This window comes from Rattus rattus, chromosome 3 (assembly GCF_011064425.1).
Source record: "Rattus rattus isolate New Zealand chromosome 3, Rrattus_CSIRO_v1, whole genome shotgun sequence".
Classification (NCBI taxonomy): Eukaryota; Metazoa; Chordata; class Mammalia; order Rodentia; family Muridae; genus Rattus; species Rattus rattus.
In genome coordinates, this window is record NC_046156.1 from 128,960,829 (window position 1) to 128,987,014 (window position 26,186).

Sequence of the window (26,186 nt, forward strand, 5' to 3'; positions counted from 1 at the left end):
ATTCTAGATATCTGGGTATTTTCTGAGACTAAGTTCCTGAAAAGAAGCTACTTAAGAGAAGAAGAGTTTGTTTGGGCTCACAACTTACAGGATTATAAAGCAGAAATCTCAGGATAACAGGACCTTGAGGCAGCTAGTCATATTGCAACTCTATGTTATCTGTAGATAACAGACAGGAAGTAAATATACCCAGGCTATAAACTTCAGTCCTGTTCCCAATCAACCACTTCCTTCAGTGAAACTCCATCTCTGAGAGGGTCTATAACTATCAGAAATAGGAGCAAAAACCTGCCTGAAGACCAAGTCCAATCCAAAAAACAAAAAGTAATGACAAATGTATGAGCCAAGGAGAAATACAGCATAATTTTACCACAACTGTATTAGGTGAAAATAAACGTATGAATTTCAGACTGTTTATCTTTGGTATATTTAATTATAGTTGTAGATATATCTGAGAGTGTCAAGGAGGGTGGCAGATTCCCTTTTATATATAAATACAGGACAGTCCTGTTAAATTTATAGGTAAGCCAGGCATGAAAAACGTGTATGTCTAATTCACTGACATAATGCATATGACTAAATTTTCCTATACTCAAAAGTACTTAGAAGTCAACTCACTCTGTTGGTGAGGTGAAAATAAAAAGAATAAAAAACAACTCTAAGTCAACCTTAAACCAAGTATTAACAATGTTGAGAAGAAGGTGACCTGTCTGAAATTCTCCTGAAATGTCTTGAAGTAACCACATGATCCAGTCAAAGACTCCAGGTTTTCTGTAGAGAAGATTTCATGAATATTCTGCTAAAGCAAAGGGTTCACCAAAGTTCCCATTGCCAAGGCTGGCGGACTCTCACTACCACGTTTTTATACCCACAGAAGAGTCTATTCAAAGAACAGTTATAATAAACCCAAATGAAAAATGAATCCACGAATCCATCGTGGTATGAATGAATGAACAAACAGCTGAGTAAATGCATACAGGAAACCAAGAAGCAACCATGCAGTCAACTCCAGCTCCAAACAAAATGAAATATATAGTCAGTACTCATTTCAGATAAAAACCATCGACTGCTATGAATAAGAGTATGTCCAGGTCCTGAAAAGAGAAACTTTAGAAACTCCTATTTCATTCGTATTTCCCATATAGGAAAAAATTACAATGGTGAAATTGCAACACATGGAAAGTTATCACCATAACCAAATAGTCAATGGGCGCATAAAGAACTATTAAGACAACACCATCTTATTTATCTGGGATTTTGACAAAAATTATAAACAGAATATAATTGCAAAGAAATTTCTGTTCAACTCTAAATTAAGAAACATAGCTGTACTCAGAAACATCTTCAGAAATACCAGTTCAATGAAACAATGAAGACCACCAAACGGTTCAAGTTCAACAACTGTAACATACCCTGGATGTTAAAGAAGTAGAGGTAGGGGAGGGAAGGAGTGGGAAGGGAAAACTGTAGATGTCACAGTCATATTCAATCAACCACTTAAAATGGGTGGAGGAGAACAAACACTCTTTACTCCAATAAGTGTGATGTAGACGACAGCAGCTGTGGAAGCAAGAAAGACCTGGGCTACATGAAATCATTCTCAATTTGTCAAGGAGCAAGGAAATCATTTGAAAACCCGTGTGACTTCAGGGATCAATTCTGTCCTCATATCTGTATGAAAAATATTTAACTTAAGAAAATGCCTATTAGATTTTTTTAAGGGTTTCAAACATTTTGGATTATAATAATCTCCAATCCCCAACTCTTTCAGGCTCAACTCTCTTTTAGTATCTCTAGCCACCCAACTTTGTGTTCTCAAATTCTCCTCATGAGTAATTTGTCCTGTCAAATATTCTTGAATGTGTATTCTTCAATTTGGGTGCTCAACTTACCATGGTCTATACTGTTAGAGGAAACTGCCTCGATCTCACTCAGCTCAAACAATTGCCCATAGCTCAAGAAGTGTATCTTCAACCCCCCTCTCCCTTTGTTCTTATTTGTACATGCACTGGTTTGTGCTTGCTCTTACAAACTCTGTGAGTTCATGTATGCATCTTCCCTGTTGTATCCAGAAGATTCTTTCTTCTACTCATCTATCACTTCTGACTGTTATAGCATTTTCTTCCTCCTCTTTTGCAATTATCTATAATCCTTGAGAGATAGTATGTGGTATGGATAGTTCTTTTGAAGGCTGCATCTATTCTGGTCAAAACTTTGATCAATTATCATTTTTTTATTTCTACCTATTGCAAATAGAAGTTTCCCATATGAGGGCTAAGAGATGTATTCATCTATGAATATAGCAATAAGCCAAGAGGATTTGCAATGACATCAGCCCCATTTTGTTACATAATAATAGTATAACTGGAAGTTTCAATGTCCTAAAAATATTAAATTTAAAAAGTACCAAAATAAGTCAGAATGAAGACAGAAACTTCAGCTATTTTAGTTTGGTGAAGATTGAACTCAATTACTCTGTGTCTCCCATCTGCCTGGAGTCTGTAGTTATTGGACTGTCTGTAATCTTTCTCTTGTGTATGTCTGATGTATACTGTTGCCTGTGTCTTGTGTCTGTGTCTGTCACTTGTGCCTAAGTATATGTCTGAATCTGTGCCTGTCACTAACAATGGGATGATAATTTCTCTGTATTTACTGAACAGCATAGAAACCATGGTGTGGGGAAGAAATGAAGGACATTTTTTTTACAGAGCCAGTAACAGAACTGTTACAAGGGAAAACATTATTTTACTGACCTCAATTGACTTAGAACACTTCTCAAAGTCACAAACAGATGCTGTCAGTTAAAATCCACATGTTGATTCCAACATTTATGGATTCTTTATTTTAAGGTTACATTCAAACTATTGCCTGCTTTCAGCAAATGATTACCATCTCACAAGAATATGTTATTGTGGTTTTAGGGCATGGAATATTTTGTAATTTAAAATTAAAGCTATGCATTTATTGTCACTTGTAAAAGATGTTTCCATTGGAAATCCAAGGCTTAGTAATGTTAGTGCTATTCAGCTCTATTTTCATACAAGATGTTTTTTCAAGAACAAAGACTCAGAAATTACAGTCCTGTGACTCTGCCATTTGTTATAGTCTTAGAAAAATTTAAATAACTTACAAGAGAACGCAACAGCAAGGAAACTATGTATACATGGTCTACCTAGACTATGGTGGGTACTAATACATGGTGGGCAGCTAAATGATGTTCTGTGTGTCATCTGGGTGTGTACTTCTCTACAAAGATCTGTCATTTTTATTATGTCTCAAAGGCATCAAAATCCATCATGATAACCCCTTCAAGGTATGTTTGTTCACACAACATTGAGATGATTAGGATTTAAATTTTTCCAGTTTATCTTATGCCCATGAAATTCTATACCCATTTGACACTAAATTCCCTCTCTTCACTTAGACATTTGTCAATTCCTTCCTACTTTCTATGGTTTTCACCATTAAAAATAATACTTTTGAAGTCCATCAGTGTTACAGGACAGGATTTCTCCTATTTTTATGGATATTTTATGCATTTACATTTCAAATGTTATCCTCTTTACCCCCATCTCCCATCTTGCTTCCTCTCCCCTTATTTCTACGAAGATGCTCCCAGTCCTACCCACCCACTCCTACCTCAACACCCTGGCATTTCCCTGGGAAATGTGCCTTCACAGGACTAAGGCCTTCCTCCTATTGATGCTAGTCAATGCCATTCTCTGCTACATATGCAGCTAGAACCATGGGTTCCTCCATGTGTACTCTTTGGTTACTGGTTTAGTTCAGGGAGTTCTGGGGGTCTGGTTGATTGATATTGTTGTTCTTTTTATGGGGTTGCAAACCCCATCAGTTCCTTCAATCCTTTCTCTAACTCCTCCTTTGGGTTCCTCATGCTCAGTCTGATGGTTATCTGCAAACATCCTCATCTGTATCTATAAGGCTCTGGCAGAGCCTCTCAGGAGACATCCATATCAGGCTCCTGTCAGCAAGCACTTCTTGGCATCAGCAGTAGTGACTAGGTTTGGTGGCTGCATATCAGATGGATCCCAAGGTGGAGCAGTCTCTGGATGACCTTTCCTTCAGTCCCTGTTCCAGTCTTTGTCCTTGTATTTCCTCCCATGAGTATTTTATTCCTGCTTCTAAGAAGGACTGAAGCACCCACATTTTGGTTTTCCTTTGTCTTGAGATTCATATGGCCTGTGAGTTGTTACGAACACTCCGTCATTATTGCTTGGATCGCAAGCTAGCTAGTACAACCACTCTGGAAATCTATCTGGTGGTTCCTCAGAAAATTGGACATAGTACTACCTGAAGGTCCAGCTATACCACTCCTGGGCATATACCTAAAAGATGCTCCAACATATAATAAGGACACATGATCCACTGTGTTCATAGCAGCCTTATTTATAATAGCCAGATGATAGAAAGAACCCAGATGTCCTTCAACAGTGGAATGGATACAGAAAATGTGGTACATTTACACAATGGAGTGCTACTCAGCTATTAAAAACAATGACTACATGAAATTCTTAGGCAAATGGATGGAGCTAGAAAATATCATCCTGAGTGTGGTAATCCAGTCACAAAAGAACACACACAGTATGTACTCACTGATAAGTGGGTATCCAAAAGCTCAGAATACCCAAGATTTCTCTTTCTTTTTTTAAATTGGATATTTTTTATTTACATTTCAAATGTTATTCCCTATTCTAGTTTCCCAGACATAGGCCCTCTATCCCATCTCCATCCCCTTCTTTTATAAGGGTGTTCTTAAGGCTGCACAATGTTTTGCTATATTGATTTGTATTGTCCACATTTCCTACATCTATTTGTAATTATGAAATCATTGTGGGCACTATTAGCTATTGATTATTGTGTAAATTCTGTGATAGTAATGGCTTTCCCTATCTTTGGGATTCTATTTTGTATCATATGACCAGAGGAGACATTGTTAATCATGTAGTATTTGTTTTATAAAATTTTGAGGCATATCTACCCTCTTTTCTATAATGAATCACCTATTCTCACTAATACAATGACTTCAAATTATTGACATCCTTACCCAAAGAAAATATTTTCTGTACTTTTTAGCATAGTCAGTACACACACACACACACACACACACACACACACACACACACACACACACATATATATATATATATATATATATATATATATATAAAGAGAGAGAGAGAGAGAGAGAGAGAGAGAGAGAGAGAGAGAGAGAGTAGCATCCCACTGTGGTCTTTCCTTTATTTAATGATTAACGATGATAACATGTTAGATTTTGTAACTTATTTGGAAGTATGTGCGATGGTTAGTTTTGTCAACTTGGCATAATCTAGAATCACACGGGAAGCATATCTCAATGGGGAATTGTATCAGTTGGCTTAGGGCAAATCTGGGAAGAATTATCTTTATTATCTTTATTATTTATTAATATTTATTATTATCTTTATTAAGTAAATGGTTGGAACAAGAGTCAGCAACACTTTATGACACTATTTGGGCAGACAGTTGTGAACAATTTAAGAGGAGAAACACAGCTAGGCATAGCAGGAGAGAAATACCCACAACTGCATTCATTTCTTTCTACTCTTGATTGTGGATATAAGGTGACCAGCGGTTGGAAATTCCTCCCTTTACTTCCCACAACGATGGACTATGACCTGGATTTGGAAATAGAAACAAACTTTTTCCTCTGATGTTGATTGTGGTGACTGTGTTATCACAGCACCTGAATGAAACTAGGGAAGCAGGTGGACTTTGCCTATCTTTTCTTGGTAAATTACAATATCTGATAGTTTTTATTTCCTTTTTTAGTAATAGAATTTTATTATCTAAGATGGATATTAATACCTTAGGAATAACATTTTTTACAATTGTTTTCTCTTGGTGTACAGAATTTTAAGTCTGTTTTGAATCCATTTGTGAACCTCTATTCTATTTTGTGCCTTGCACTTTGACATAACAGAGAAATGTTGAAATCACCCTGCATTTCTGATTTAAATATTTATATTTTTGTGCACCAGTGTTTTGCCTGCACACCTATATGTGAACCAAATGTGTCCATGTTTGAATAAAGGTTAGCAGAGGATGTCAGATCCCCAAGAAGAGGCTTAGTAGCAGTTGTTAGCCACCATGTGGGTGCTTATTACCAAACTCAGTTCTTTACAAGAGCAGTAAGTAAGTGTTCTTGAACCTTGAATCCTCTTTCTAGTGCCAAATTCAGTGTTCTAAATGTTTTTTCTTTTGGCTTATTTCAAGAGTTCAGTAGCCTTACATTTTACATTCACATTCTTTTTTCATATGGTAGTATAATGTAAGAATAAAGATTGTTATTTGCTGGGTACATCCAGTTTTTTGAACATTGCATGCTAAAAACTCCTCATTTTGGGGAGTTTTGATCCCATTTTCCCCATTTGTTTTTACATGTCTATATTCATTTCTTTTACAAAAAATTAAGGAACTGAATAAGCTTAGTTTCACTTACATTTTGAGATTAAAGTTTATAATAATGTAGAAGAAATGATAACTGGACCATAAGAGTGCTGGCCAAATGTATCAGCAGTAGGGAAGTTGAAGGCAGACTAAAAGTTCAAGAATGCTGTGAAACCTCCAGATCTGCTGCCATTCATTTCATCCAACAAGGTTATACTTCCGAAAAGTTCCACAACTTTCAACACAGCACCACAATCAAGCAACCAAGTATTTAAACACAAGAGCTTCTGGGGGAATATTTACATATACATCTTGATAAAGTATAAAGCAGCATATTTCCAAGTAAACTAAAAATTTGGAATTTTATTAAGCAAAATGGAAGTAAATTATGTTATCACGTATTAATATATTTTGTTTGCATGTGTGTGAATGTTTGTATGTGTGTGTGTGTGTGTGTGAGTGAGTGTATGTGTGTGTGCATATGGGATCTTTTGCAAAACTAAGCCTGCTAATATAGCTATTTTATTGTGATGTTTTTAAAATTCAGTAGAAGGATCAAGAAAACAGTCTCTCATCAAAAAGGTCCCAAAAGTCAGTCATGTGATGATTGATGTAGAATCCAGAGACAGTGCAGAGAAAGAAGTGATTGGGTCTGACTGGAAATTCAAATTGCTAATAGGACCTGGGATTTCAATCCAATAATTGTAACTTTTTTATTTTTTTTAAAATAAAATTTAAAAATCATCAATGAGTTATTCTTCTGGTCTATGTTCCTATGTTCCTACAAGAATGTCTCACTATCTTGAGGAATCTCCTGTCTACATGGCTGTCCAGTAAATCTCTCCAACGTACACACATAAACACTATATTTCTCATTTCTGGTATCTCCATTGTGAAGTATTCCTCAATCAGAAGAACACAACATGGACTTCTTTATATAAACAAATAAAATGATAAATACTACAAAATACTTACTCCAATTTTGCTACCTGTATATACATAATGATCTCATTATATTTAATATTTCTAGGAAATCAAACGCTGATATTCAAATATAGCTTCCATGTCTGAAATGAAAAAATACCTCTAAAGTGCAGAATTCCTAGCTTTCTCCATCTCTCCCTTTTCGGTGGCATCTGTGTTTGTTTTCGTTTTGGTTTTTGTCCTTCCTGTTCTATCTCACAAAACAGTAATATGTCATTGTATGAGGACATACATTAGTCACATGTTCTTGAACTTGACAATGAAGACTAGAAAAGGGCAGATAAGGTTTGTGATGATTGATTAAGAGTTATTTAGTGACCCCATAAGAAAATCTAATCAAGAATTCTGAATGCTGCAAGCTGGAGTCCCCTGAACGTTCTCATAGTTCAATGTGCAGTGCTAGCCAGAGTTGTCAGAATTAGCCTGTGGTAAGAATGTATCAGTTCAAGTAATGCAAAAACAACCAAAGGAACTCAAACTAAACTAAACCAAACCAAATCAAAAACTGAAATGAATGTGTCAATGGATAACAGGATACAAAACAAAACAAAATCAAAACCAAACAAATAAACAAAATGCTACCAAGGCTTTTCACTAGGTAATGAGCAAACCATGCCTTGTTCAAGGCAGCAGTTGCTTTAACTTTACTTATTTTGTGCTCTTGGGTGAATCTTAAGGTTGTGTTTGAAGATTGAAACAGAAATTAAAGAACACATACAATCATGTGCCATTTGACTGAGTCCAAATAGACACAAGTGATTGGTTAGTTGCAGTTGATAATGGCAGGGAACATAATTTTTTTCTAGTATAAAGCATGAAGTGCAACTGTCAAATATACATTGACACTATTTGGTTTTAAAAGATTAAATATTAAAGTGATCATAAAATAAATCAGTCAACAGATTAATAGATATGAAAGATGATGATCATGATGAAATGGAAGATGAAAGAAAAATCGTTGGACGAAAGGAAAATATATCAATCAGTTGATCTATAGTCATAGATAAATCGCAAACAATAAATAAATAGTTGATGGCTAAGTAGGTCGATGATAGGTCGATGATAAGTAAATTATAGTTATATACACAGTCAATGAGTATATAAATTTTATGTAGTTAGTGATGATACAATGGGTAGATGATAGGTAGATAAATAATGTATAGATAAGAATATGTAGCTGGAATAATGGGTAAGTGATAAACAATTAGAGAGATGACCTCAAATATACTATAGAGTACATGAAACAGAACTGAGTAACAATGGAGGTTTTGAGTAATCCTGAACATTTTGAGAATAGAGCTAGACTTTTACATTACATCTGGCTCCTTCATCATTAGAGTTTAGTAAAACTTTACATGTGATTTAGTTTCAACAATTTAACTGTGTGTAAAAAATAAGAAGTGACAACTCAGAGATATAATATGCTTTTGCAGTGTTATGTGGTAAAAACAATAGGGAACTGACCCATCAACAATGTGGTAAACATGATCACTAAAAGCAGATTCGAGATGGGACACTATTTACTTAAAGTGAAGCCAGTTTTTCATTACATGATACACATTGAATAGTAATGCTATTTTTAAATCAACTCTGTGTGGACACCGAGACTCATTTGAATGTAACTGAAGCTTTTCAATATTGATTCATAAGGTAATCAATAGAAATCCTTGTTTTGTATGAGTGGCTAAAGGTTTATGCAAAATTCATTTTTCTACTTGAGTAGAATTGTAATATAAAATTATAGGTAATAAACTCCTTAGACTGCCACAATCTTATTCTTTCATTCATTCTGTTACTCACAAACGTACAGTGTTGTGCATGCCCATATGCATACACATATGATTTCTTTATCCTTCCAGAACTTACTAGCTAATTACTGGAAATCTTTTGATGATGTTGTTTTCAAATTTCATGCTGTCAGTCCAGTCTATACTAATAGATTAACAAATTTTTCAAAAATTTAAGTTAATGACTTTATCTTATGTCAAAGCTCACAGAAAGAAAATGTAGTTAGAAGAGTTCACTGTAAGGACTTTTTCTCTATATATACTATTCTCTAATTGAGAATTTGAATTTTTCTATGAAAATGCCTGTGAGAAATTTTCTCAAATTATTCTATGATATCAATAAAGACTATTGGGTATGACCAGAAAGATATTTGTTCAAAAGTATGTCTGTTAAAAGTTTACCTGAAATTCATTGATTATATTTCGAAGGTAATATGTGAAAAACAATGCACATGCCACAGGCATGCACACATGCCCCTGCATGCACGCTTGCAGACACATAGAACTAGAGCTTGCATGTTTTCACAATAGCTCTTTGTATATCCTGCCCTGGTTTCACATTGATGACTATCTTGCCTTGTTTTCCTATGTACAAGCTGATCAGCAGAAACCTTCCACACTTAAATTACACCCAACTTGAGATTATACTAGAATATCTAAAATTTTTAAATTATTGTATTAAAAGGCTTAACCAACTTTCATTTCAAAGACATTCAGATGTGTTTGACTTCACCTATTTCTTTTTATAATGACAGGGAAGAATTTCTTGTTGGGCCTGAGGATTGCACAGCGAATAAAATGAGCAAGCTTGTGCAAGGGGCGTGGGGTGATGCCATGAATTCATATAAAATATCAAGTTCAGTGATGTGCATTTGTAATGCCAGGATTACAAGAGAGGCAAAACAGAGGGCTGGATGGTGGAGACAGAAAAATCAGCTTCAATCTCATGGGCTATGCTTTTGAGCATATGGGGCATGACACCAGATACACAGGACATCCTCTGTCAAAAGCTCAAGAAGTACCAATACCCCCACAAGTTACCCTTACGTCCGCATCCATCCTATGCCACCTATGTGCTGGCCTTAACACATATATACAATATAATTTTTAAAGGTTTTTTGCCCCATATTTTAATTTTTATGACATATTTATTTACTCCTTGGTAAGTAGTGATCTCACAGTTTGTTTCTCATGAATAAAACTGAATTCCTAGCTGCTTTTAAAGCATATAAGTATATTTCAAAACAAATCAAATGTTTTGATTAACATACTGACTCATCAGATTGAGTCTTTTTTGCTTGCATTAACTTAGAAAACTGAAGTTTAAATTTCTTTTCCATAAAGCCCTTGGTCCTGCCAAGGCTGAACCCCCAGTGAATGTGAGTGTTGGGGGGAGGGCGGTAATGGGGGAAGGATGGGGGGGGGAACACCCATATACAAGGGGAGTGGGAGGGGTTAGGGGGATGTTGGCCCAGAAACCGGGAAAGGGAATAACAATTGAAATGTAAATAAGGAATACCCAAGTTAATAAAGATGGAGGAAAACAATTCTTTTCCATAAACGTGCTGAGTCTTTGAGTATTACCAATTAATTTAAATATAACAAAATCATAAATATGTCCCATAGTTTCCAGCTTCAGTGATAATTTGTAAGTATATGAATAAGTTAGAAGATATATCATTTATGAAGTATTTTCTACTTTCTGTCTTATAGTGTATAATAAACACATTATAAAACCTACCATATTAGCCAAAGAGGGAAAATATGCCTTAACAGTTCTAAAATAGTTCCTTGACTATTCCCTTTAAACTTTCTAGAGATTCAAAATAAAAAACAAAGCAAAAGAAAACAAAACAACAAAACTGAGCAGATCTTACTGCTATGGGAATTCCTAGCATTCCATGAATTTCTTACGTAGATTAAACTGGCCTTGAAACTATGAGTTCTGAGATTATAGCTGTGTCCACCACACTTAATTCAAGCATAGCCTATTCTAGTAACCTTTGACATGATGTCAGTTAAGGTCCTTAAATTTTTCTTCTACTTCAATTATATCTATTTTCAAAATTCACTGTCTGCCCTACATATCGGTTCTGATGTCTTGCAGAATTGTGTGCATTTTAACAATGATCAGAGTCTAAACTTTGCCAAAGCCCTTGTTTTTGTATATTGGCCAAAGTTTGTAAAACATGCTTCCATATCACCTCTATCACAGTCATTCCTTAACTGTGGTTAATCATACTAAACATGGGTAGGTACACACACTGCTAGAAATTGCATTAGAATTTCATGAAACTGCTAAAACTCTTCTCACATAAAGTCTGAACCATTACTCCAGGTCTACATTCATTGCACAAAATGTTCCACAGAGGAATTCGACCAAGTTAGACCATAAGCAACTTGAATGCAAATGTATCATTGTGTATAAAATATACACTCATAAGTTTCTCTGTATGGTCTCCTGTCACCACCAAGGAATGTAGCCTCTTGGAATAGGTGTTTTGGGTTCTTTCAGACATTATCATTCCCTTTGCTCATCTATATGACTTGTTTTCTGTATAAATGGTAAGCATTTAGGGAATAAACATCTTCTTTCCGGTTTCAGTTATCACTATACTTTCTGAGATTACTGATTTTATCCGAATGGAAATAACTTTCACTAAAGCCCTTGGTGGTCATGAAGAGCAGGACAAGCCTCATACAACCTTAAATGTAACGTATGATTAATTCATATTAACTTTAACAATTAACCTATCTTTTTCTTCCAGGCTTCTTGAGCACAGGGGATCAGGCTGCCAAAGGAAACTACGGGCTCCTTGACCTCATCCAGGCCCTCAGATGGACCAGCGAGAACATTGGGTTCTTTGGTGGTGACCCCTTACGAATCACCGTGTTTGGATCAGGCGCTGGGGGTTCATGTGTCAATCTGCTGACTTTATCCCATTATTCTGAAGGTAACCGTTGGAGCAATTCAACCAAAGGTATTATGCAGGTTGCAAATTTTGACAATTTTGGTGTCTGCATGCCACCACCATCAGTACTACGTGATGCTCTGTATCTTCTTCTCTGTTCCAACTGAGTGTTAGGTTGGGCTTGATAACTGTTTAGAGCTGTTTCTTTAGCCTTTCTGTGCATGTGTAAGTTTCTGTCAGACTCTTTTCTCTGTTTTCCCTGGAGCTGGGTAAGATGCTTTTTCAAGTTCACTTCAGAATGCTGAACGTTGTAGTCATTTTTTTTTTCACTTTCAAAGGTTTGATTTGAGGGAAAAATCAGACAAAGACTCTCAACACTCTGTCCTTTCTGCTTATTCCGTAGGCAAAATTAAGTTGTGTAAACGTAGGAACATAGACACTTGAAGCTTTTCAGTAGTTTGCATGCATGATCCAAAATTGTCAAAGCGTTGAGGTCACTGGCAGAGCCTTTGATTACACAGAAAAATATGTTTGATTTTGTGGTTTTCTATTTTTAGCTCAAGTTTGTTGTTTTGCTTTGGTTCGTTTTGGTTTGCTTTGTTTTCTCCTAAAGCTTGGCAAAGCAGTATGGAGCACTAGCCTGCTTTACTACACAAAATATTTTTTCTTTTTTCCCCATTTTCTGGCTTTAAGTACTTTGCCTTAAGTGCTTGTCATCTTTGTGTCCAGACATTCAGTCACTCATTACAATTACATTACGAACAGGATTGCAGTTCCATTATTAACTGGAGAGCTATTTGAAGAACTTCAGAGCGAATATTTTCTATTATCTATATGTAATAAAGAAGAAAACAAAATATTCATCAACAGAGATCATCTGCGATTTTCTGCCTCCTAATTGTCATTGTATGTGTGAGGAACACAAGTTATTCACTGTTAAATGGAATTAATAGAGAATCTAAGTTTCCAGAAATAAAATATTTATTTTTGTAGTTTGGATTTATAAGTATATGAGTGAAGTGGTGGCTTATGTATGTGAATGCCACTGTATGAAGAAGTTAGCATCAGCATAGGCTCTGGAAATAAGAGATACGGGTGTTTGAAAGTCATTTTGTCAAGGGTGCTGGGAACTGAGCTCTGTCCTCTATAATAGTGGACACTCTGTGCTCTTAACACATTTTTAGTTATCAAAAATATGTTTGGGATTCCAAGAGAACATTCAATCATTTTTCAGCACATTACATTTTATATAGATGCAACTTATTGGTATGGCTTATGTAGCATCTCACTTAACGGTAGAAAGATTCTTATTTTGAGTAACATGACAGAAATGAAACATTTTAAATTAAGTAGACATGTTGGTCTGCAATAAAATTGCCTACTTTGAAGTGATTAAGTTTCTTAATTAAGCAGATGAGATTCTCCCAATCTTAGTATAAGATAAGTGCTAATGTTTAGTTAAGAAGTTAGCTTTGGCAAACTCTACAGAACTCTTGGAGTCATTTGAACAAGCATAGACCCAATGCCAGCATCAACCGGAAGTGTAAGAGTACAGAATAAAGGGAGCAATCAGTTTGTCACATGTTCACCACTTGAGAAGACAGTAAGTAAGCAGTGGCAAATGGTTCAGCAAACAGCCGAGAGTGTCACATTCTATTACACACTTTAAGGAAATATATATATATATATATATATATATATATATATATATATTGTCTTACCAAAGCCAAGTCTATTCAGGAAACAACAGAAAATGTCAACATTATTTGACCTTTGAGTGTTTCTATACTTATCTAGAACATATAATTAATACACATAAATACATATGCATTTTGGAGAGAACTCTGGAACCAATTCATACATGATTTCTGAACATTTGTGTAAAGCACTACTTTGCCCTTAAAGCATATAAATGATTTAACATGTTTTTAAAATGAAGAAGCACTTACCCAAATCTGGAAGTGGATACTAAAAACAAATTCTTAAATAATATTGATAACCTATATTTTAAAAACACTGTTGTAAGAAAGTACTCTAGTGATTCAACTGTATTTGTAAACTTGAACAGCATGCATCTGTTATCAAACTGAACATATATATGGAGCTATAATTAATAGCCCTTAAAAGAGTCAAGTCAAGGGCACTGGCCCACATATGTGTCATGTTTTATGATAAAATACAGCAGCACACATTCAACAGTAGAAACGATGTAATTACATCCTGCACAGTCTTCCTGATGATGTTTTCTCTCTAACTTAATGAAGACACTTCTTTTGGTTATGTCTTCTTCAGAGTATTCATCATATAATATTCGGTATAGAAATCTGAAAGCAGTATGTCTTAAGTTATATTCTGTTTTGTGTGATGTCAAGGTCATCCCCAGGGTATTGACAAGTCCCAGTCCTGGTATCTGTATGAGGCCCAAACAAGCATATTTTCAAATAAAATTAGGTTAAAGCAAACATTACACATTCATTTATACTGAAGACAGATATTTGGCCAAATTGAAGAAATATTGGAAATAGACAATACAGAATCTGTTGAGAGGCAAAGGAGAGAATCAATTCCATTCTGATAATGTTAATTTTCAAGTATAATACACATTAAATAAATATTTGAGACCTTTAAATACGTATGCTTTCTAACTTTACTTTTTCTCTTTACTGCATCTTTCAGACCACAAAATTTAGAATTTTAAGTCAAATTACACTTAAATTATAAGACCTTCACAGATTTCTCTGGTATTTTATACCCTGGGGATGACTTTATGTACCTTCTCTTAGACAATATGTATCTATTTCTTCAATTGTACTTGGGATTTTATATACATGTCTAAAATATCGGATGTTAAATTGGGACAATAACACTTTTCAATGATCATCTGAAACTCTCTGTTGATTTTCCCATAGGACTTTTTCAACGAGCAATAGCTCAGAGTGGAACAGCCCTTTCCAGCTGGGCTGTTAGTTTCCAGCCTGCAAAATACGCTAGAATTCTGGCCACAAAGGTTGGCTGCAATGTGTCAGATACAGTAGAGTTAGTAGAATGCCTGCAGAAGAAGCCTTACAAAGAACTTGTTGATCAAGATGTTCAACCAGCCCGATACCACATAGCCTTTGGACCTGTGATCGATGGTGATGTAATACCAGATGACCCTCAGATACTGATGGAACAAGGAGAGTTCCTCAATTATGATATCATGTTAGGAGTTAACCAAGGGGAAGGGTTGAAGTTTGTGGAAAATATAGTAGATAGTGATGATGGTGTATCAGCCAGTGATTTTGACTTTGCTGTCTCTAATTTTGTTGATAATTTATATGGATATCCTGAAGGCAAAGATGTTTTGAGAGAAACCATTAAATTCATGTATACTGACTGGGCTGATCGCCATAACCCTGAAACTAGAAGGAAGACATTGTTGGCTTTGTTTACGGACCATCAGTGGGTAGCACCCGCTGTGGCTACAGCAGACCTTCACTCGAACTTTGGCTCACCTACATACTTCTATGCCTTTTATCATCATTGCCAAACAGACCAAGTTCCAGCTTGGGCTGATGCAGCTCATGGGGATGAGGTTCCCTATGTGTTGGGAATCCCCATGATTGGCCCTACAGAGTTATTTCCTTGCAATTTCTCCAAGAATGATGTGATGTTGAGTGCTGTAGTAATGACATACTGGACGAATTTTGCTAAAACTGGGTATGTACCTAAGGGAAGTACTATGTCCTAATTGTAATAAAAATACTTCTTTAAGTATTTTTGAATAGCATATACATATTCTTAAATAGTTGAATGTATTATTGTTTGTTATTTGTTTTGTGATACCGGGGATTGAAACAAGTGCGCTGAACATTCTTGAACACATACTCCATCACTATGCTACGTTTCTAGTCCAAAGTAATAGATCAAAACACAGTAGCATATTAACCTCTTATAGTAAACATTCATTCTGTATTTTACTGTTTTAGACAGTTATTACATTACAAGTTCTACCTTGTCCAAGTTTATTAAGATGGACTAGTATTCCTATTGCACTGATCCATGACTATTATTTTGGCTTCTGAGATGCATAGGCCATAGCATCGTTGTTTTCAATGACAAACTTCGTGTCCTAAAGCTTTCTAGTTCATAATACTATACACATTTTAACATTCCTCTTGGAATCCATGAATCTTACTGTACACCGAAGGGACCCGAGGTTCCAGAAGCTTCATACAAACACTTCTATGTAGGGTAGGTAAGCACTGTGATGATGTACCTTTTCAGGTGCTGATCCCAAGTCATGAATTTATATTTTGATGCCATTTCTCTTGCACTGCCACTGAGATCAGTCAAATTTATGAAGCAAATATTAAATTTTTAAACTTTTTTCACTATGATCAGTGTATTTGTGTATGTTGTTGTTTGTGTGTGTGTGTGTGTGTGTGTGTAGGTGTGCATGTGTACACACTTATGCACTTATGATGCATTGATGGGAATATGAACTATGTGTACTTGCAGAAGTTCGAGGACAACTTTGGTAGAGTTGGTGCTTTCCTTTTACACTGATATTGATTCTAGAGATTAAACTCATACTGGCAGGCTTGTCCAGCAAACACATCCACTGCTGAGCCATTTTTCTGGACCTAAAATAATTAAAAGCACTTTGAGTAAATGCTACTTCTTCTCTAAATGATCAGGGAACAAGAAAGTGAAACTAATCAGATTCATATTATCACTGAGATGATTTTGTTTAACTTAAATTTCTAAGTAGGGTCAAGTTAATGTTAAAACATAATTTAATGTTTTCCTTCATCAACTCTTTGATTAGGCACTAAACACAGTATTTTGACTAAGAAAAAGAATGCATAAAATATAATGTATCCTCATCGATTCTTTCTTGTTTTTCTACTCTTTTTCCTAGTGACCCAAATCAACCAGTTCCTCAAGACACAAAATTCATTCATACCAAACCCAACCGCTTTGAAGAAGTAGCATGGACCCGATATTCCCAGAAAGACCAACTTTATCTCCATATTGGATTAAAACCGAGAGTTAAAGAGCATTACAGAGCCAATAAGGTAAATCTCTGGTTGGAGCTGGTACCTCATCTGCATAATCTCAATGACATTTCTCAGTATACCTCGACCACAACTAAAGTGCCATCAACAGACATCACTCTCAGACCTACAAGGAAAAATTCCACTCCAGTCACATCAGCCTTTCCCACTGCCAAACAGGAAGATCCCAAACAACAACCAAGTCCCTTCTCGGTAGATCAGAGGGACTACTCCACAGAGCTAAGTGTCACAATCGCAGTGGGAGCCTCTCTGCTGTTTCTGAACATCTTGGCTTTTGCAGCCCTGTACTACAAGAAAGACAAGAGGAGACATGATGTCCACCGGAGGTGCAGCCCTCAGCGCACCACGACCAATGACCTGACCCATGCTCCAGAAGAGGAAATTATGTCTCTCCAAATGAAGCACACTGACTTGGATCACGAGTGTGAGTCCATTCATCCACATGAGGTGGTTCTTCGGACCGCCTGCCCCCCAGATTATACTCTTGCTATGAGGAGGTCACCGGATGATGTTCCTTTAATGACACCTAACACCATCACAATGATTCCCAACACTATACCAGGGATTCAGCCCTTACATACATTCAACACATTTACTGGAGGACAGAATAATACACTGCCCCACCCCCACCCTCACCCCCATTCACATTCAACAACCAGGGTATAGCCAGATGAGAGAGACAAACTGATTTTTTTTTTTTGATGGAGTGCAGTAAAAGATTATTGGAAGATTCCTTGGCTTTCAACTTGGAAGACTCTCACTATTTAAATAAGGAGGAATATTGTGTGAATATACATATCAAGAACTTTGGGGGTTTTGAAAAAAATGAATTGTATATAGATATACACACAAATCAACTTTAAAAAAAGCAAATTCCAATTGCTAGAAGCAATGGTTCTGAATGATACTTTTTCATTCACTTTCAAGAATTAATTTGTTGAAGATTTAAGTTACATAATGGAGTTAGGCATGTGGAACACCAAACAGGAAAGTACTGTGTCTCAATACTTTAAAAAACAACAACAACAACAACAACAACAATAACAACAAATGAAAACAAAAATAAAATCTACTATGAATATGCACAAGGGACACACCAATGGAATGTCAGATAATTTCGTCAGTTTTCATTTGGAGCCCTTTAATTGTGTAGACCATATTTGCTTAAGTACACAGAACACCTATGCTGTTAATGGCATAGCAGAAGCTCATGCTGAAAATTGCCAGTAAAACACAGAAGTTTAAAGACTGGCAGGTACAACATTATCACATAAGTGCTGTCAGTACTAAGTCGTGGGGATCAAGGAGACTGGATATTTTTAGCACGATGTGCATGATAATTTATATGCTTGGTGGCTGTGCTGCTGATTAAGCCGTAATTAAAATTCTTCTCATCCCATTGGAGTTTTTAATAGGAGCTTCCTCCATCAATTGGCAGAAACTAAAGAAGATCTTATAAGGGGCAAAAGTAATTACAATAAAATAATTTGCAGTAGTTTCGATCATAGAGGGAATAGTTATTAAAGTCTTGGGAGAAACTAGAGGTATAGTGGTGAATACTCGCTGATATGAATCCCAGAAAAAAAATTTCTATGAGTTTAATATTCTTTTCATTCCCTTATACGTAGTTTATAGAACTACAACTCTAATTGGACATGTGTTAGCTGCGGAGTTATAAATTGCTGTGGGTTTGTTACTCTGAAGTTTGTTCCTTTCGGTAACAGTCTTACAAGGTGTAAGGACGCCCCAATAGTACCACTCTGATTACAGTTCTCAGTCGATTGATTTACTCATGTTGCATGACAAAATGTTTACTACTAAGAATTCAACAGAAAGCTCAGTCCCTCTTCACATTGCTTCTTTCTCGCTGAGGGTCACTTGAATTTACTCATGAGATCTCAGTAGAGGAATAACGTAGGTGCAGAACCTGGGAGAGTCAACAGCTGGAGGGTTTGTCTTTCACATATGTGCAGTTTCAAATGAATTCTCAAAGACCGCAGGAATCTCTGAATCCCCTGTTGTTTACCAGTAACATCAGTATATCACAGACCTTTCCAAATGTTTGTATATGTAATCAGATGTACATTTATATTAAAAAATCAATGAGATGGACTTAAAGAGCACATCCTGATCAATGGTTTCTCTCTTATCTGTACTATATTTCTATTAGACTAAAGTTATGTGATTTTTTTTTACCTTTTTTCAGATGACTAGCAATTTTGATAGTTTGTAAGATAACGCAAAGGACTTTCTCTGACTAACTGCAGTAACTGAAACCTTTCTTTCCAGCTACCCTTTTTCAAGAATTGAAAGCTTATTATACAAAAGAAAACACTTGTATACTACTTGGTGGGAAGGACGTTGTGTATCTCGACCACATCTGTGGTCTTTGGGTGAAATAAAGATAATATGGATAATGGCAATTAGTCAAATGCTAAGAGACCTGATCTTTGCTCATTAAAGAGCTAAAAATGTTTATTGCTGTTTTGTCTTTTATTTTGCTTTTACAACAAAGAAATGAAATGAAAAGAAAGAAAGAAATTTAAAATAAAAGAAACAAGATTGTCTTGCAGTCATTTTTCTAGAAGAGTTGGGTTTCAGAAGGCATATAGGCAACTTCAGAGAATAAAACTGAGCATGGAGACTCCTGGAACTTTAGTACTAACTTAGAACCAGGAATTCATAGAAAATGGTACCTATGTAATTTTAAGTACTCTTTCCCCCAAGACTTCTTACAAACATGGCGATCACTGTTTTCACTTAAAAACACAAGTTCTGATGTTGCTCACCAGGGGAAACCTCTATTGGAAATGTAGAAAAGAAGGGACATTATTTCATCAAAAAATCTGTTCAAAATATAGGAGTGGTTAGCCTAACATATATTAAAAAAATTCTTCAAGAGCTAAAAAAGATGCTGAGTTAGTATTAAAAGACAAAAAGAAAACTACTTCAAGAAATTTATTTGATTTTACCTTCTACTCCAAAGTACTAAACATCAATAAATTTAAGTATTGCACCATTTAAAAATACAATTCTCTGCATTTTTACATACATAAGCAAAGTTTTCAAAATCCAGAGTAGTCTACTTGCCATTGATGAGTGAGATGCTCATACCTTAGAGAGTGTGCTACAACTGACAATGAACATAGAGAACTATGTAGCCTCTGAAACACTGTTTTATGCCAAACTGTCTTTTACTATATTAAGAAGACAACAAGACAAGAAATAAAGGTGACAACAAAATGCACTGTGAGTGAATGCTTTCATACTCACCAATTACTTCACTTGGAAAAATCATTCTATTAGGTTATAGTGGTTGCTCTGTTTCTATCTAAGCATGAAAACTTGCTATGCCTTTCTAACATCTACTTTTTGACAGTACAATTCCTGCTTCATATTAATTTAGGGAAATATTTAAGAAAATAATGTTTAACCTGATTATTTTCTGAGAGAGAAGGAAGACAAAGCAGTCAGATTTTAGGGCTGCCCTCTTGGGGTTATGGCATAGGTGTTTGAGTCAATGTGAGTAGCTAGTCTAGTTTGCTTTAAGGACTCTGCCTTCCTAAACATGAAATCATGTCTTGCACAATCAGAACTAACAACTGTTTATAAACTGAAATATAATTTTCAAATGAAAGCAAAAATTTGGCATTTTGATTTGGTTTTATCTAATGTTTTTGGATTGTGTTTATCTAGAAGATAATATCCTGTTAGGGGAAAAGGGTAATACTAAAGTTAATAAATATTGTAACAGTATTTATTAGTAAAGAATATCTTGATTGAAATTAAACAGCAACAAAGATAAGATTCTTAGAATTCATACTGAGTCAAGCTAAAATAAAATTTTGCTGTTTTAATTTTACATAATTCTGCCAACATTTATCAAAGATTTATGATGACTTCTACATGAACTTGGGAATATTGAAATGACAGATTTAATGCTTTTAAATGCTATTGAAATGTTGAATATGGATCAAATCTAATTTACTATAGATGTTTAATAAATGTGATCAAGCACCAGGGTTCGATTCTCAGCTCTGAAAAAATAAAAAAGGAAAAAAAAAGACAAAATAATAAATTTGATCACTAACTTTTGTGTAATATAAACTATAATTTTTGAATTACCCAAGTTTCCCATTTGGTGAAAATTTTTAGCTGAAAGCAGAAATTATTTCATTCATTTTAAGTTTAAGAGTTGATCTGGAACATACTTTAATGCACACCTTCAGGTACATATTAAAGGCATACAATGTAAACATTAAGAAAAATTCCCAAACACATGTGATATTAAGTAGCCAAAATCCACAGTACACAGCAGTACCTCTGTTACAGAAGTGTAATGCCAGATCTCAATTTTTATATCTGTACTTATAACACCAGTGGTTTTACCTTCTGGTACAGTTGATGGAAATGCATATGAACCTCCAGGAAAGAGAGAGTGGTGCAGGTGTTCTTGGCTTTACAGGCATCAGAGTTTCAGAAACAATGCAGTCTTTTCTTTGGCAGGTCTCCTTGAAGTATTTTCACAAGAACAAATAATGAATGGGATCCCTAGGAAGCTGTCAAAAACCATGGCAGTCCTCTTGTAATTTTGTTTACTTCTTAGTGATTGGTTCAAGCTTCTGGCCTTTTATTTCAAGTAATTAGTTGTTATACACTATCACTCTTTAATGTGAGTGAATATTTGATAATTTTGTTATCCTTGCTTCAAAATAAATCTAATTAATGGGGACTTCCTAGTGAGATTTGTTATTATTAAGATAATTATCTTGCCAAGCTTACTGTTGGAGCAGTTGTCATAGTCTTTTAGTCAATATAGTAATGGAATGACTCCAATAGCCTTCTACTTCTCCATTACCTGACATGCCAACAACACAAACTTCAGATTTTCATCAAAATTCTAAGCTCACTATTCATGTGATAGATTGGGCTAACTTGATTCATTCATATAAATTATGAATTGGGTTTATTCTAGCAGTTAGTTGCATTTTCACTTAGGCCAGAAATCAATTCAATTTGTTTAGCGCTACAGAAAACACAGACTGAAAAATCCATCTGCAGTTCTTAAGTGCTTTCTCTTTTTGGTATTTCGTTTAGAAAGCATCATTTTGATTTAAAATTTATAGCTGCCGATATTGTCATTTAGAAGATTAAATAGAGTGGCTAAGGTATTAATTGTCAATAATGGAGGTTTATTGGGAAGTCCTGGGTTGAATTTGATTTTTTTTTTCCGGAGCTGGGGACCGAACCCAGGGCCTTGCGCTTGCTAGGCAAGCGCTCTACCACTGAGCTAAATCCCCAACCCTGAATGTGATTTTTCAAAGAAGTTCAAAGATTCCCCCAGAAAAGTATGAGTTTTTTTTTGAATAAATGTTAATTATTTTGGCATCTGATTTTAATGGTGCTTAAGATGGAAACCTTACAATTCTAAGAGACTTTAATCTTTTTCCAGAACCAGAGGTGGTGGTGCGTACCTTTCATCCCAGTAGTTGGATGCAAAGGTAGGCATATGTCCATGAGTACAAGGCCAACTCAAGTCTACATGGCCAGCTAGTGTTACATGGTAATACCTTGTCTCTCAAAAACATTTCAGCTGAGCACAATTATAATAGAAGGAGGTAATTACTATGAATGAACACACATTTGAAACAAAGCATAATTTTTATCTAGTTATCAATTGTATCCTATATGGTATACATACTCTTTATATAATGTGTCTTATAATATACATAGCATGGCCCTTTCAGATGCCTATCCTCTAAATATGTACCAATGAGGCAGGACTTAGTCCTCTGCAAAACAGCAAGCCAAAGCTCTTGTTTTCTAATTTAAATTGATAGCTATTGATAACTATTGATGATTTAAAGAAAGTTGTAAGTTTCCAAGTACAAAAAAATCAGCCGCTGAATTTCAAACAAAGAAATCTTCTCTCAATGGCATTTCCAGAACTTATGGTTGTTATGTGGTATAATTAAAAAAAATTAGTGGTTTGTTTTGTTTTGTTTTGTTTTGTTTTTTAATCATTCCTTCCCTGAGGTCACATTGGTCAGCAAATCAATGGGAATGTGCCATTTCATCAGGTTGACACCACTTGACCTGTGTTTGAACACCCACATCTCTCATTAAAAATGTATTTGTAGTTATGAATAAATAAGTCCATGGATTCTAAGTTATTGGCTGTTTTAAAAAACAGGATATTTTGTCTTTGTTTGGCACACGCTTTCAAAAATGTACCTTTGCAACATCATCCTGTTATTCACGGATGCAAGAAACATTTTAACTTCTTGGAAACAAGGATGTTTATGGTCTATTTAGTACTTGGTGAGTTCAGAGAAAGAGATTGAATAGTAGAGTTTGCCTGATAGGAAAATAGACAAGTAAAAGCAAAGATTTCCAAGAAAGACCAGAAAGTAAGAAGAAGGAACAGTCTTCAAATTTTAAAGTAATGATTTTTCCAAATAATCTTTTATTTAATGTGCCTGCCTGAATGCATATCAGTGTGTGGGCGTCCGATTCACAGGAACTAGAGATACAAACAATTATGAGTATCCCACTTGTGTACTGGGATTTGAACCCAGGTCCTCTGGAAGAGCAGACAGTGCTTGTAAGCACGGAGCCATCTCTCCAGCACCAAGTAAGCTCAATCCTTGATACATGTCCTCAAATGTTTTGAGCACCAAGCAAAAATGAGGATATAAAATATTTGTAATTTTTCATTATCTACTCAGATTGGATTTTGGAAGTGGAGATTCATGAGACAATTGTGTTTCATCTGTATGAACCAAGACAAGGGTAAAAACTCAAGCTAGAAATCACAGAATCCCACTAAGGTGAGGTTTAACTTTCAATATTTCCAAATTGTCATCCAAAAATACTGACCTTGTCTGGAGGTTTCTAGGGCTATCTAATACACATCTAAGAGTGTCACTTTTTAAACAAAAGTGATGGTTACAGGGTTTGATGTATTGGATATGATTATATTTTAATCTACATTTTTACATTTTCTTATACTTAACTGAATGCTTTTTTCTGAGATTCATAAAGTCCTAAATACATTCCATAAATTTTCATGTAGAAACAGCATATTCCAGTGAAATGGTGTTATTTTAAGTGCTTCCTTCTGCCCTAGTTCTGGAGAGCTGCCTTGATGATCTTCAGGCTAAACCATTTCTGTCCTGAAAAAAAACTGTATTTCCTTGTAAGAGCAGCCTTCCTCTCCACAATGACAGGTTTCCTTAACAGCTATTAGACCTTCTGTTTCTGTCACTTCTCTAGTTACTCTTTACACCTCCTTCTCCAATGGTGTTGAATTTAGGGGAAGAAAGCCTTAAAATTAGATTTAATGGATATTAGCTTCCTCTTTTCTCAGCGCACTTAGAAGCCAGTGAATACCACTCAACAATGACAAGTATAAACCATTCACTTCTTCAGTAAACAATCTCCATCTTCCCTTATTTCTTCAGCAAATCATGTTTACCATGTTAGACAACCAGCGAGGTTCTGTATTCTGGCTCCAGTTCTGGGGTCTACTAACATACCGTTATTATTGAGCTTAGAATAAATTTAAGCACTAGGACTGATTGAGATCATTTTTTTGTGCTATTCAGTATATTAAAGTATCGCCTGTTTTCTCCATTTTGTATGTATCAAAATAGTAGAGTAGTACTTCCGGGTTTCACTACATCACCCACTAATTTTTTCTGCAAAAGTCTGTCAATCAAGGTGGATGATGGTAAATTTTTCCATCTTACTATTTAGGCCAATTCTGGAACCATACTCTAAGACTGAGGAAAATGGCGTGTCCCGGTTAAACTTTACCTCATTTACTCCTGCCAGAACCTTTTCCTCAGCCTTGGTCCTAGCTTGTAGTTGTGAACTCTTGCCATTAGCCATATACCATGAGTTTAGAATTCTAAACCAGTGACCACTTTTTTCAACTTTGCTCTTATATGTATGTACGATATTTGTTCTTCTCACAGCTATAAAAACACCATGACCCAACTTGTTTGTAAATTAGAAAACAGATGTCTAATCTTCCATGAATCATTCTTCAGAATAAAAATCCTCATTCATTAAAAACAAAAACAAAAAAACAAAAACAAAAAAAAACCAACCAACCAACCAAACAAACAAACCAAAAAAAACCCAAACACCTAAATCCTTTATCATTTTACCACTTCAATCACTGTTCTTCAAATGCATTCTCAATCCTTGTGTGTTAAGCAGTCTAGAGTATAGGGTTGTGCATAAATAAACATGCTTTTGTATAGTTTATCTCAGTTCAGTGTATCCACTGCCACTTTCTCAACTGCCCATTTAGTAATCGTTGATAGTGTGCCTGTTGGAATAAACTTATAACATCTGTAATTGAGATGGAGACTTGCTCCTTAAAATTTTTACATTTGTGCTGCTAATCAAATTCTACCATATGTTGATAGTCAAAATAATACACTTGATCATTTGAAATTTTCAGGATATTTAGAACTCAGATCTCAGAGTAATATAGTGATAAATGTTTTTTACCTACACATTAGAAAACAACAAATCCACACACACACACACACACACACACACACACACACACACACACACACATACACACACACACCTAACTAAACTAACACAAAATAAACCAAAATACAAAAACTATTATGTAGAAGCATGCTGAAAACAAAGACCTGGAAGGGAGCAGCCATGGTGATGATAATACAATATTCAGGACTCATCATTAATTAATCAGTTAATAGTTTCCAGTTCTGTGTCACACTTGGAGCAAAGTTGTGCTCAGCTCCTTCAAAATATTTTATGATGTGCTTATTTTCTCAGTCCTTATATTTTTTGATAAATGTTACTCTAATGCCTTGCAAATAAGAAAATTATATACCAAAATTAACTAGACCCAAAGACTACAACTTAAGGAACTTGTATACATTAGAAGTGCCGTTCCGGGGGAAGCTGTGAAGTATCACATTGGGTTGTTCACTCTCAGTACTGAA

The 26,186-nt window shown here is 35.3% G+C and overlaps 1 protein-coding gene across 14 annotated transcripts in view; it reads left to right on the plus strand.

The window, feature by feature from the left end:
- The window catches only part of Nlgn1 (neuroligin 1), an 858,670-nt gene extending 840,447 nt beyond the window's left edge, over positions 1-18,223 (plus strand). For 12 of the 14 annotated variants that reach the window (XM_032898593.1, XM_032898591.1, XM_032898590.1 and 9 more), the window contains 3 exons: positions 11,987-12,199; positions 15,040-15,829; positions 17,034-18,223. In XM_032898593.1, coding sequence (XP_032754484.1) covers positions 11,987-12,199; positions 15,040-15,829; positions 17,034-17,856 — 1,826 coding nt within the window. In that variant the 3' untranslated portion in view covers positions 17,857-18,223. The remainder of the gene's footprint in view (positions 1-11,986; positions 12,200-15,039; positions 15,830-17,033) is intronic. The other 2 variants (XM_032898596.1, XM_032898598.1) reach the window with 1 other exon arrangement.
- Positions 18,224-26,186: the final 7,963 nt, after the last annotated feature.